The sequence below is a fragment of the Phalacrocorax aristotelis genome, chromosome 13 (assembly GCF_949628215.1).
Source record: "Phalacrocorax aristotelis chromosome 13, bGulAri2.1, whole genome shotgun sequence".
Classification (NCBI taxonomy): domain Eukaryota; kingdom Metazoa; phylum Chordata; class Aves; order Suliformes; family Phalacrocoracidae; genus Phalacrocorax; species Phalacrocorax aristotelis.
Window position 1 is genome coordinate 800,637 of NC_134288.1, and position 13,595 is coordinate 814,231.

The 13,595-nt window shown below is 44.4% G+C and overlaps 1 protein-coding gene across 2 annotated transcripts in view; it reads right to left on the reverse strand.

Annotated features, from left to right (window-relative positions):
* The window catches only part of UQCC1 (ubiquinol-cytochrome c reductase complex assembly factor 1), a 51,817-nt gene extending 48,210 nt beyond the window's left edge, over positions 1 to 3,607 (reverse strand). The window contains exon 1 of one of the 2 annotated variants that reach the window (XM_075109099.1): positions 3,514 to 3,607. In XM_075109099.1, the coding sequence (XP_074965200.1) occupies positions 3,514 to 3,537 (24 nt within the window). In that variant the 5' untranslated portion in view covers positions 3,538 to 3,607. The remainder of the gene's footprint in view (positions 1 to 3,513) is intronic. The other variant, XM_075109097.1, reaches the window with a different exon arrangement.
* Between the last annotated feature and the right edge of the window lie 9,988 nt (positions 3,608 to 13,595).

Sequence of the window (13,595 nt, forward strand, 5' to 3'; positions counted from 1 at the left end):
AAGTATAAATTTTGATTTTAAAAAAATTCTTGCCTTCCAGTACAAGCATACAACACAAGTTTGATGGTAGAAACATATCTCTCAAAGGAGATGGTGGGCTGCTCACATTATAAAACTGCACCCCAATTTTTATACCTGTACAATAAACCCAAATGCTTAAGAAGCATTCTCCAACTGACTGAGTGATCCCTAAAAAGCCCTCATTCAACTCTCAGCTTTTATGCATCTTTGTCTTACTTTATTCAAGCACTGCTAAGAATTTCAGTATTTCAAAAGCATATACTGTCCCAATAAATTTCTGGGAAGGTAATTATTTTCCATACTGAAAATGTCAAGTAACATGTAAGAGAGGCAGGGTTTTCTTCACAACTTTCATTTTCTGCAATACTCAAGTTAGTACAATATTTGCCTCCTTCAAGCATGTTCTACATTATTACTGGAAATAATATATGTATTATTAGAATGGATATGCTTTTTTCTTAAAAAAAAAAAAAGCTTAGTTTTCAATTGGTGACAAAGATGATTAAGAGATTGAAGCATCCAACATATGAGGTGAGGATTAGCTTTGAGAAAAGATGACTCCAGGGAAATCTTATCAATTTGTATAAATACCTGATGGGGAGGGCAGTCAAACTCGCCCAGTGAAAGGACAGCTATGAGACTTCCAGATCTGCCCAAAGATTAGAAGGAACAGACACAAAACCGACTTGAATTCCTGTTCCCTGTACCTGTACAGTCACTGCTGTCCCTCAGATGCAGTGTACTACCTCCTCAGCTCCTCACAGAGCTGCGCTTTTAATCCCTCAGGGAACTGATCTGCGTTTTTAAAAACTGTGAGGGGAGAGAGGCACTACCACAATCAGTGTGACCGGTGTTCACTACCACTACATCTTCTCACTTCTACTGTTGCAAGATTACTTAGTTTCTGCTCTTCCTCCGTAATATCAGTACCCAGCAAGTAAAATTATGAAAATGATACACAGAAATGTATCTGATAGAAATCCAAACAGACATTTCAGCTGAGTACTACAAATTACTTCTTGAGACAATGCCCTGCTCTGACATAAACAGTTTAGCAAACACGTAAGTGAGAAAGAAAATGTACCATTTTTTTATAAATAATTACCACAAGATTCCAAGGCACCCGACAATTTTTTGAGGCTTTTTCTTCATAATAAGGACAACATGCCTAGGTTGCAATATGCTTTAGGGCTTGAATATACTGGGGTTTACGGCTGTTGAAAATCACTACTGCAACAAAACCGGACAGAGACATATGGAAAAATAAGCATACGCACACTTAAAAGTTGAGATGTGATAAACAAACGAGTAATAAAGAAAAAGACAACAGCAGAAAGTGGCAGAACAACAGAAAGGGAACGCAATATGCTAAGGAATCTTCCCTAAGCCAGCATCACTGTTTGCAGAACATGTAATATGGAAGGAAGTTTCAAGTGCTACTTTTACTTCTCCATTCTGCTGAAAGGAAATGTACCAAGCATAAACTGAACAGGATTACTCAGGAGTAGTCTGCAGGCAATTCAAGTACCTCCAGAGACTAGCTCCCTTGGCAAGATACAAATGCAAGAGTATCACTATAGTCTTCTAAATCCTCGCGGCAACCATTAGGAAAGCTTTAGGTAACAGACAAACTATTCAAGGAGATCTCTTCTTAGGTAAAGAACAGCTTTATCATAATGGCAGTATTAACTAGAAGAGCAGAAATGTTTGGACAATAATCAGGACTGTATCAAATCTTGTGAGCTCCTGAGAAGGCTTAAAGACAGAAAAAAAAAATATTTCATTACTTATTTCCAGTACAAAAAAAAAAGAGACACTGAAAGTTTGAAGACTTATTTTCATAAAATTAGGCAACTACAAAATTCCAATGCAAAAGCAGGTGCTGGGAAATGCCATGGATCAGCAAAGCTTGATCTGAAGCATGCTGCTGCTGTCAGAAGTCCCCTGCCTCCCAGCTGTGTACTCTCACCACTTCGTACAGCTTAGATGCTTCTCTGATTACAAAGTAAGACAATTCAGATCACAAATATTGCAAACAACTACATCTCCTCCCCTCCAAAGAGAAATTTTTCTGGTCAGGCTGAAAAGTTGAATCAGCTTATTTTGCCATATAAATGCCAGAACAGCTAGGAGAGTTGTTGCTCAGGGACAGGTAAGCCTAGGAGACAAGTCCTTCACCTCCTGCTAGCAGGTTTTCATTGCAAACCACAGCTTGGGGTTACACCTCCACAGAGAGCTGAACCCATCTGGTGACTCACCACTTCTCCACCACTTCCTACTCCCCTCCTGCCTGGTCTCCCTCTCCCTTTTTGCTAGCGATTGCCTCTTTAACACATCAAAACTGCAGGAAACTATTTTTATGTTGCCACGGTTTTGCTGCTCCAGCATTTGAAGCATAGGGGCCAAGAAGAATCCTGGAGGAGGCAATGGTAGGCAACAGTGCAAAGAGATGAGTAATGAAAAAGAGTATGAATGGGAGGAGGAAGCAAGAGCTCAAGCTCTCTGCATTTCAATTGCCCTTAGGCAGGTTTGCTCTCAGTTGCTTTCAGCTTGAGAGCTTGAAGGACAGGGCTCACCATGTTTGTAAAAATCACACCCTGAGATATCAGCTCCAGGAACTCAGTGGATTAACTTCATAAGTGGGTATTGCCCTCTGACTAAAGGCCTTTCACTTTCCTGACAAATCTGTCTCCACCTCGTAGTGCTAGCCATCCCTGTACTTGTGTTGAGACAGAATAACAGACGTAGGCACAAACTCCCCTTTTCTAGACTATATGCTAAGAAGTGGTATTCTGCTGCAAAGATTTTAAAGGCTAACAGAAAGGAAAAAAAAAAAGTACACAAATACATGAGAAAGAAAAAAGGAGGTGCGTGGTTCGTAATCCACTTTCACTCATCCATAGGAATCCAGTCTCTTCCACTTAACACAGAAATTTGAATCATTGTATTATCTTTGCTATCAAATACATCTAAAGTGAGAAGGAAATCTCTAAGAACGGCAATCTCCACTCTACAGGACACACACACACTGTGCCCAAAGCAACGAGGGAAGCACCAGACTAAAAAAAAAAATTTCTCAAGCCCCAATCAGGAGTACCGAAGCCTTGCATCGCTCTTATGTAAACACAAACTCTGAAAGAAAAGCTAAACCCCCTCCTTCCCCTGAGCTCGCTGCCGGGGGAGGGGGCCGGCAGAGGCGGGAACAGCCGTCGGGTGCTGCAACGCCCCACACGCACCCCCACGGCTTCACAAACACCGCCGAACAGCCTTTTCCTTATGCACGGTCCTTATGCACGGCCACGCCGAGGACAAGCCGCACACAGGGCGGCCCACGGGAACGGCGGGACCGTGCGGGACAGCGTAGGCACAACACGGGTGGCGCTGGGACAGCCCCGCAGGAACGCGCCCAGCCTCACACGGTGCTCGCTCGCTCCCTCGGCGTCGCGCTACCCCGGAGCAGAGACGGCGACTCTGGCCGCCGGCGCCACTCACCGCGACCCGCACCAGCGCCGCCATTGATCCTCGGCGCCGCTTCCGGCGGCGCGGCGAGCCCAGCCCCGCCCCTTCCGCCCCACAGGCTGCGCATGCGCGGGCCGGGGGCCATAGTCGCACGGCGGCTCCTGGCGGCGGAGCCCCGTGTGGCGGTAGTGGGTAGGCTGCTCCGCGCACGCGCGCTCCTCGCGTCAAGGCTGCGCTGTGGGGGAAGGTGACGCTGTGGGGGAAGGTGACGCTGTGGGGGAAGGTGACGCTGTGGGGGAAGGTGACGCTGTGAGGCGGCCGGTGTGGGAAAGAGGGGATGCTCCCGGTGCTGGGCTGAGGTTTGGTTCGGGAGGGGGAAGGGTGGCAAATCTGAGCTGGCCCCCTCTGGAAGGCTTGACTCGTGAGGGGGGCGGTGGCTATGCTCTCACTCTACTGCTTGGCAGCAGAGAGAGCAGCTTGAAAACAGCGATAGTTTCCTCTGGCTGAGGTTGATCTGGCCATTCTGGCTGCCTTAAGGAGGAGATAGTATCTGTGAGAGCCTGCACAGGTGCCAGCACAGGGATTTCGGAGGAGAGCATAGTAGAGCCCCTTGTGCTAGTGTCCTGGAGCCAGCATCTTGCTGCCAGGAGCAATCTGCCTGTCCCTGGTGCATATTCCCTGCTTCTTGCTTCTGCTGGCACCAGCTTTCGTGAGGCCACAGACTGAACCTGAGCAGGAACCCAATGGGTTGAAACGAGCTGTCTTGTTTTGCCAGCTTAGCCTTAATCTGTATCGCATCCATACCACCTCAGAAATGTTCGTCCCAGTACACAGGAAGCTGGTGCAGATACGAGCAAGAGTGGCTGTGGAAGAGAGTGCGGCTGCTCTTTTCAGCAGCAATGCTGGCTTAATGGGCTTGTGGAACTGTAATACTCTACTCCTGTCTTTCCTAGCGTATTTTCTGGGATGTCAACTTCTCAAGAGGACAGTAGCAGCTGCTTTAATGACCCTGAAACTCCACAGTAGTCCTTAGAAATCTTTTGTATGTTCTTAAATATCAGGCCTCAGGGGGCCAATGGAATCATCTGCTTGAACTTCCTTTCCACAGGCATCCCAGATCCCTGTGCTTGCAGTCAGTCTTTTCCGAGATGTTCTGACTCGCTGTGGTTATCTGCTGAAATAGGTTTAACTGTATCTGGCAATGCGTTTAGTGAACAAGTTGTTCTGATGTGGGGCCAGAGGTTGAACAACACGGAACTGTAGATCTATCAGGGATATGCTACATTTCATTTTGTTCTTGTGCTTGCAGCTAATTCTGGGGAGGAAGGTTAAAGCTAGCTCTGCTTCCTTCTGTTTGCTTAGCTGTCCTCTGTGTATTAGACTCAAAGTAGTATTAAATGTCATTCTTAACAGCAAATTTTTGTCAGAAGGCGATGGAGAATGATTACAGTTGTCTGAAACCTTCTCTTTACCATTTATGAGTTAGAGTCATTAAAAGTGATGAAACTCAAGAATGCCTGCAGTGTATAGTCGTACAGAGAAAACATTTCTGTCAGTAGCAGAGGAGTCTCACAGTGGTGTGCAGTAGCCTGCCCTCCATAGCAGACACTTTCTAGCTCAGAGTGGTGTGTCTGATAAATATGTTGAGTATGTCAGTTCCTGACGCTCACCTGGGTTTGTGTTAGTCGTACCTGATGATGCACAGGAGGATTTTGACACATTTCAGTTGGAGAAAACTACTGGCTTACCTAGGATTCCTCTGCCTATTGCTGTTATATCATTCTCTGTGTAGCACTAAGCCCTTTACGTGTCAGTCTAGCTGAACACAGCTACCTCTTTTGCACAGAACAGCACATCAGACTGCCTCCAAAGGGGACATGGAGGTGGAAGAGTTGGAGATAGATCTGAATTTCAGTTTCAACTCTAAGGGGATTTCTTCAGTCAGAGCATTGGCAATTTACTCCCCTTTATGTACACAATCCTTGCTGTCCTTAAGTTCCTCCAGTTCAGCTCTGTTCAGTGGGCAGCTCCACGACTGCATGAGTCTTACCTCAGTCATAATGAATCTTCCAGGTGGAACTGCTCCTGGGAAAGCATTTTAACTAGCAGCAACAAGAAGGTGTCCCAGAAACAGGGCAGCAAAGTTACTGTCTAACTACTAGTGTTCTTTCACGTGATGCTATTAACAATGGCAGAGAAACTAGCCTTCATGAATGTGCTAAAACATGTTGGGGAACACTAATAATGGCCTTAGGTGTGTTGATAAGCAGCTGACTGAACAGGAAAGAAGATCAGAAAGAATATGATTATATTTATTTTATATAATGAATTATAAAATTAGTTTCACATTACTTTTCAAAATAACTAATTTATTAATAAAATTATATTTAAAAGGCCTCCTGCTTTGGCTGCAATCCTGTTATCTCTCTTACTTGTGGGCCTGGCAGCAGGCTTCGAGTTTGCCATTCCAAGTGGCTGGAAGGAGCAGCTGTTAGAGGGAGGAGATACGGGGCCACAATTCATGGACTGAGATAAAGCAGTCTAAAGGAGTTTAAGTGAAGGAGAAATGGAAAACAAAGAGGGACAGAGAAACTTCCTTCTCTGAATGTACCAAATCATGCTGGAGAATAGCAGTGGTGGAGATGGATGCATGCGTGCATGGAGAATGAGAGAAGATACAAATTGGGCACCAGTGCATGGAGACAGCAGTGACCACAGGCTCAGAGTTTGGGGGAGGGCAGAGGCATATAAGGGAGAGATTGAGGAACTGTAGAATCCTCCAAATAGGTGACGTTTGCCATTTTTGAAGTGTGACCAGGAAGGGATATGGGACTGCTGTGTGCTGAAGGCAGAGAGGCAGGGTGCAGAAAGCAAGCAAAAGCAGGGTGCAGGAGAAATGAGTTTCTACAATCTACCTGCAAAGTCCTCTCTTTAGGACTCTGGTGGTGGAGGCAAAGCCTGATGGCAGCAGGAATAATTGCTTCTGGTGACGAAAGTCATGCTGTGCAGTCCTACATGCTGCCTCCACACAAATCGGGGTAGTGATGATCCACACATGTCAGGATGGTGTGAGAGGCCTCCCTTTGCTCTTGCATGTCTGGTTAGATGGGGCTGGTAGATGAAGTAAGGATACAGTTTGACAGTACAACTAAGCAGATAAAATTACTAATCGCTGAAAGGAGAGGTCCTGCCCCTGGCTATGGTAGCACTAGTATCCAAATAATGAATGTTGAGCCAATGAGCTGGTTGAAGGAGCTAGACCAGCAGAGAATTGTCTTCTTGTTGTGTTTAATAGGATTAATTTGGTCAGCTGAGCTATATTGTCAAACTGCATCAAACTGCCATCCTGACTGCAGCCGCTGCCAGCAGTAGTCCTTGCACTGACAGTGATGGTAGTGATTCCTTTTCTGCAGGTAATAGAAGGGGGTAAGGGGAGAAGTAGTAACAATCACCCTGAAGCCCTGTCCCCAAACAGGCAAGCACAGGGAAAAAACATTTTCCACAGGTGGCAGTTGTGGACACTGGGATGCTTGAACTGTTCTTGATGAGATCCTGTGCTGGCATTTCACAGCAGAATCCAGGCAGGCCCAGGATGCCTTTCCAGGCCCTTTTGGGATCATTCTAGCCCAGATGACAGAATGACTAATGCTTCTCTGAAGCTGTGCAAGAACAGACACTGTGTTGGGGCCTGCTTTGCGTTCGGTTTGAGTTTAACTTTGCCTCTACAGAGCATAAGGTTTTCCAGAGCATGCTGAGTCTAGGTTAAGGCGGTTGTGGTGGTTGGCAAGGCTTCATTTTGACAAGTCAGCTATTGTGCAGAACAGAAGGGTGGATATAATTCTAGCCTATTAGTTAAAGCCTCAAAGGGTGACTGTGAAGCTTATCCAGGCTTGAAGAAACTCACAGAGGAAAAATTCCATATCTACCTGTTATTCAGATTGTGAGGATAAGGGTCCAAATCCCCTCATGACCAAGAACGGAGACAACAAGTTGAGTATTATCAACTGGGAGACTGGGAGACCTGCTGATGAAATATTTGTAAGAACAGAAACTGACTTTCTGATTCAGTTAACTTCTAATTAGAGATACAAAGTGTCACAAGAAAACTGGAAGAGAGGCAGAGGCCTCTCTAGCATAATTGTGATGATCACCCTCAGCATGAAAAATTCAGACTAAAATCCCTTGATCTTAATCAGGGCAAAGATTGAAGATTGATAATATTGCACAGGAGTACCCCAGCCTAGGTCACTAGCTGTTCTCCATGGGGAGAGTGGGGCAAAGGCTCTGTATTTTGCCCAAAAATTCCATGCTGTTCTCAGAATGCTACCTTGTCAAAACCAGGTATTTATATAGCCCCAAAACTTCAGTTTTGAGTAACTGTCATTTTTACACAAATAAGTGTTGTCAAAATGTTCCAGGCCAGCTATGATGCTTAGATGATTTGCTATTTTTAAAATTTTTGCCCTCACTTGGGTGTTCTAGGCTATGGCAGAGACTGAGACTTTGATTCTGAGTTGTTATGTTATTCCTTGGCTGGCAAAATTAATTGCAGACATTTGCAAATGCTGTAGTTATGTAGCTAAAAAGATTATCTAGACCGTCCTCCACTTCCAGTACTAAATGTACTTGGACGTCTCTGGTGCATGTTTCTCTGACCTGCACCTAAAAATTTCAGTAAGGGGATTCCCAATTTCCATATGAAGCTTGTTCCAGTCTTTCACTGCGAAAGTTTTCTCATACTTAGCATAAAGATGCTCAGTGTGAGCCCCATCCTTCTCCCTGGAATGTCAAGTTCCTAAAGGTATTAGGTAAGAACAGAGTTTGGCTAATGCTTTAAGAAATTAGCCTCAGGCTATTTGCTGTGAGAAGCATTGTAGAGATGTGGAGGAGCTGGTTGACTGTTCTGGAGACGAGGCTTCATATCACAACTCTGCAAGTTTTTTCTTATATAACCTTAATCATATTACTTGGTTTTTCACCCTGTTAATGGATATATATGTATTTCCTTGCAATAAGAGAGAATGAAGTCATTTTGATGTTCCTTTTTTTTTTAAGTAGCTTGTTGTAGTGCCATCAGAAATAAGAAGCGCAAATGGGCATGTGGAGACTCCAGGTCCTGCGTGGCCTCTGCTTATTTCTGCCTTGAGGAATGCTTATGTCTTTCAGAGTGAGCAATACAGTACTGAAAACACAAAGGGGCTGCACCCAAGAATTTAGCACCGTGAGAACTGCCTGATCTGCCCAGCTGGAATCTCCAGGTTAAATCTTTCCTGAATTTTCCGCTTTCAGAAATGCCTTCAGAGACAGACACCTCTAAGACCTCTTCTGGTATTTTTTACTTGCCACACTTCCTCCGCTCCAGCGGTGATGATGTTCTATGTTGACCACTCTGCAGTCAGACCTGCTGTGTGTAACTTACTGGGAAACAGATTTTCTGTGTGGTTTTTTTTTTAATCTGTGTATTTCTGTCTGCTTTCAAAAGACTTTCCATACACTGCACAGGACCTTGGGCTATTGCGGGCCTGAGATTACATATGCATTCAACCTCTCCCAAGTTGGTTCAGTGCTCATTACTACAATTCTGTTTCTTTTTTGACTTAATTAAGAAGGAATAATAAATAATTTTTAAACAAAGGCATTTAAAATTATTTGACGTTCCTGTCCTCCTAATTTCCTATCAGCACATAATTTGATTTCAAATGTTACTATAGAATGTGCTTTTTCCATTTTCACACAGAAAAGCAGGCTGATCATTTTCATGTAGGCCTGTGTTTTTATATTTTAAAATGTAACTTTGCAGGTTAATCAACCATTTTGAAATTTTCTAAATATATGAAGTCCCATAACAACTTCTTGTATTTTTCTCAGTCACATGAAGAATAAAAATCAACTTGGTAAGGCAATTGTTAGCCCAACATTTGCTGTGGAGAGCTCCCTCCTTCTGAAAAACAAACATACTTTAGACTAGGGCAAAAGTAGAGATGTCTCAACTTCAGTCTTTCCTCTGCTCAGTCTAGAGTTCCTAAGTGCAGATTTAAAATTATATTCATTTTCCCTCTTAACCACCTGCTCCTGCTTCTGCAGAAGAAAAGTCAAAGGAAATCTCATTATATGGGGAAACAGGATCTCTCCATGTTACCTGGGACAAGCAGGGCTGGGGCACTCCAGATAGCGAGGGAAAATAGTCCATATAGGTGTTCCAGGATGCTCTGGAGATCATGATAAAGAGAAACCCAATTGCAAAAACTCAGTTCAGGTCCAGCAGGTCTTATTAACTCTAGTTCAGTGCCAATACTGCAAGACTGCCAGCTGGTCCCTGCGGCTATTTGAGTGCCTTTGCTGCATACTTTCCGTGTGCTCCAGGTTCTGAAAGGGCCTTGTATGTACCAAGGGAGCCAGTGCAGGTCTGGCACTACATCCTGTCTCACCCACCCTGCTAGGGCTTGAAGTGTGGATCAGTGATAACAGGCCCTTGGAGCCCTGGTATATGTGGATTGACTTCTTCCAGAGCTTACCTGGATGTCTCTGCACCGCTCTTACCAGAGCTCCGAGGTCCAGAAATGCAGTGAGGGTCCATCTGACCACATGGGGAAACCCAAGTTCTGCTGGATTCCTAGGTCTGGCTGTGTGCTGAAGGAAAATGGCATTTCTAAGGTTGAACGGGCAGTTTAGAATGAATGTGTCGTACTTTGCTTTTGCAAAATTTTTCTCCTTTGCATACAGAGTAAATCTGGATACTTTGAGACCACGCCCACCTTTAGGATGACATTACAAACTGAAAAAGGACTTTTAATGGAAGCTAATTAGATTTTTAGCACCTTAAAGACACTTAGTCCTCTCCATAAGACTGAATACTCAGTTTGAGGTGTCAGTGTGCATACATTTGCTACTGCTGTTTCCCAGGACAAATGTTATTTAACTATATTAAAATAAGATAATTTTTCAATAGAAGTACAATCCTTGTGATGCATTATGGACCTTGAAATATTTGGCAAGTATGGAGATCAATGCCCTGATCTGAAATTTGTTGGCTAGGTCCTTGCTCTGATCTCCAGGAGGGAGTTACCCCTCTACTGCACCAGTGCGGCAGGAGGAAAAGGAGACGTGAAGCAGAACAGGCTTCTTAGTGCTGCACCTCACTGAGTCTGGTGAAGCCTAGTAAGCAAAACCTGAACCCCATGACTGAACTGCTTAGGGGAAGTAGAAACAGGACCTGATTACTTTTTCTGAGCTTCTCTATCCTAGTCGCTGCTGCTACTGTTAAATATGATAAACTCCTATTTGTTTGCTTTAGCTTGCCATCAGTACTCACTGTTTGCTAGGGCAAGGCCAGGGTGTTTCCCTCCCCACCTGTCAAACTTGGAGTGTGCTTTGGCACACTGCCATTGCAGAGTCTCAGTGACTTGAGCAGACCACTTCAGAAACAAGACATCCCAGTCCCTAAGCTGCCTCAGCTTCACGAGAGTTTTCTTTTCATCTGTATGCTTTCTGAAGAAAATGTTCGCTGGTCAGAGAGGTTTTCCACTTGCGCCTCCTTCAGCTTTCCATTACTGCTACGAGGTTATATGGGGTGCAGTGCTACACACTGTACTGTACTATATGCAGAGGTGTTCAGACTTAATTTATTCCCTTCTCCTGGATAAAGATTATTGCAGCTGTGTGTTTTGGAAAACTATCAATGAAGGGAGTTCAGCTCATACAACACACTTTCAATAGGGTACTGTACTCTATATTTCCAGGTTCTGTTTTAATTACACTTCCATATTACCTTGGAGGAAGCTGAAATCTGGAAAATGTTTTCTCATATACCATGTCTTAAACCTTACTGACCTTCTGTTTAATACCAAGTACATTTATGTTTGTGATGAAAACCATCTAATATGGGGCAAGGTTTGGCTATCCAGGATAATCTATCAGAGGTGTGCTGTCAGTCCCTCCTAGCAAAGACTGAGCAATTTTCACTAAGAAATGTCCCCATCATCCCTCACACCACCACCCCCCACCTTCCAGCAGTCATTCCCTCTTCCCTCCCTTCACATGGCTCCCAACAAGAGCCCCAGGAGTTGGCCATGTACTATGAATAGGGCAGAGTAGTGGCCCTCCCCTGTGGCAGCAAGAGTCTCCTGCTTCTCTGAAGAATCCTGGAGGGACTAAGCCACAGGATGGCTCATGCAGTGTCAACGTATTGCCCATATCTCGAAAAAAACAAGCAAAAGGCCCAGCCTGATTTAGAGGGGCTGAGTCCAGCAGTGCACTCCCACAGCTTCTCAGAGACTGGGGAGCAGGAGCAGCACAGGAGTCCTTGCTTGGTGTGCCTCACACCACTCCTGCAGGGCCAGGGAAGCAAGCACTGCTGTTGAGCTTCCGTATTGTCTGCACCGGAGACCACTGGAAAAAGTAGCCTGATGTCCAGAATTAAAACCTCCTCAGGACAGGGAGAGCAGGGCACCAGTGAGAACTTCTGCATGCCACATACTGTCTGGCTAGGAATAAGCAGTTATGAGTAGGTTACAGAGGTTACAGAGGTGCCCTACGGACTCACGGCAAGAGGTGCAAACCTCTTTCAGTGATCAGAAAGCGTGTGCTTCTCAGGGCTGACAGCAGAGCCAGCTCTGTATGAATCAGGCATCTGCTCCAGAGCAGCTTTCAAGTAACCTTTAAATCCATGCCAAAGAGGGCACATCTCCATCTGCACATCCTCAGGATGTCTGGAGAATGTCCTGAGAGAAAGGGTTTTAGCAAATATGTGTGAGCAGCAGAGTGTCTGTCAGTCCTCTGCCCAGCTCTTGAAGCCCAGAACTTCAGCATTCAAGAAGTACAGACTGCTGTCAGATTCCTCCTTCTGTTACTTCTTGAAGACCTCATTTGTGGAGGCACAGGAAGGTGGTGAGCCCTCCAGCCTGGGACACAGGTCTCTGCTCCTAAGTCTAGCACTGACAGGGTTCCTGAGATTGTGCCTTTACTTGTGTCCATGCCTCACCCTAAAAAGCAAAGTAACTTTTACTTCATAATGAGTAACAGGAATTATATAAAGCTTATATAAAACTTTTTAGTGGGACTGAGTTGCTTTTTAACTCAGCTGTAAACAAGGATTTTCAACGATGAGGCAAGAACTTATAAACTGGAAAGATTTTCATTAGAAAGCAGTGATTATGGAAAAACAGTGTTGGTCATAATAGAAGGCTGAATTTGAACTCCTAATGTGATGCTGTAGCTGAGAGGGGAAAGCTGAACCCTGGACTGTAATGAAGGCCAAAATCCAGTAAAAGTAGTGGTGTCTCTGTGGCATTGATGAGACTGTTACTGCAACATTAAATGAGTTCTAGTGTTCACGCTACAGAAAGTATTTGGAGAAGTGAGAGTCTAAAGAAAAAAACACAAGAAGAAGAAAAAAAAATTGGTAGGGAGGCACACAGCAAAAGCATAACCAAGTTGATGTACCTCTTCCATAGAAAATAAAAGAAAAAAATCATCAGTCTGCATAGGTAGAACAATGCCCATGGGAGTAAGTTTCTTCATATAGAAGACAAAGAAGCCAATTCACTGATTCAAAGCGGATACTGGACAGTAGGTAGAAATAGCTGCTTATTAAAAAATGAAGTGCTAATATTCACAGAATTAGCTTAGAGCTGAATGTGTTGAGCTTTTTAAAATTTTCAGTCTTTAAATCAATCCTGGATCTCTCTTCTGAAATACATAATGCCTAGCTATTATGTAGCATCACTTAATTCCAAGGAACTTTAAAAATATGCTTCCTTTAAAAAAAAAATTGGTGGGAAGAGAAAGACCATATCAGAAAGCCACTCTTCTCTAACAGGACAGTGGCCAAAGCCCTGTGAAGTCCTACTCAATGGATTAAGCCAGGAGGTCCCACTGCACTAGTTCACTGCAAGTTTTGGGCTTCATACAGCACGTAAGAATGTTTTTGCCAAGTCAGACCATGGATCCATCTAGCTCATCTCCTATAGGCAACAGCAGATCCCTAAAAAGAAAATAAGGGCAAGACAAATGTGCGGTGAGGTTTTCCTGGCATGGCTTCTCAGCTTCCAACTACCAGTGGCTCAGAAAGTCCCATGGACTCATGTTATGCAGCTTTTCATGGATTTTTCTTCCAT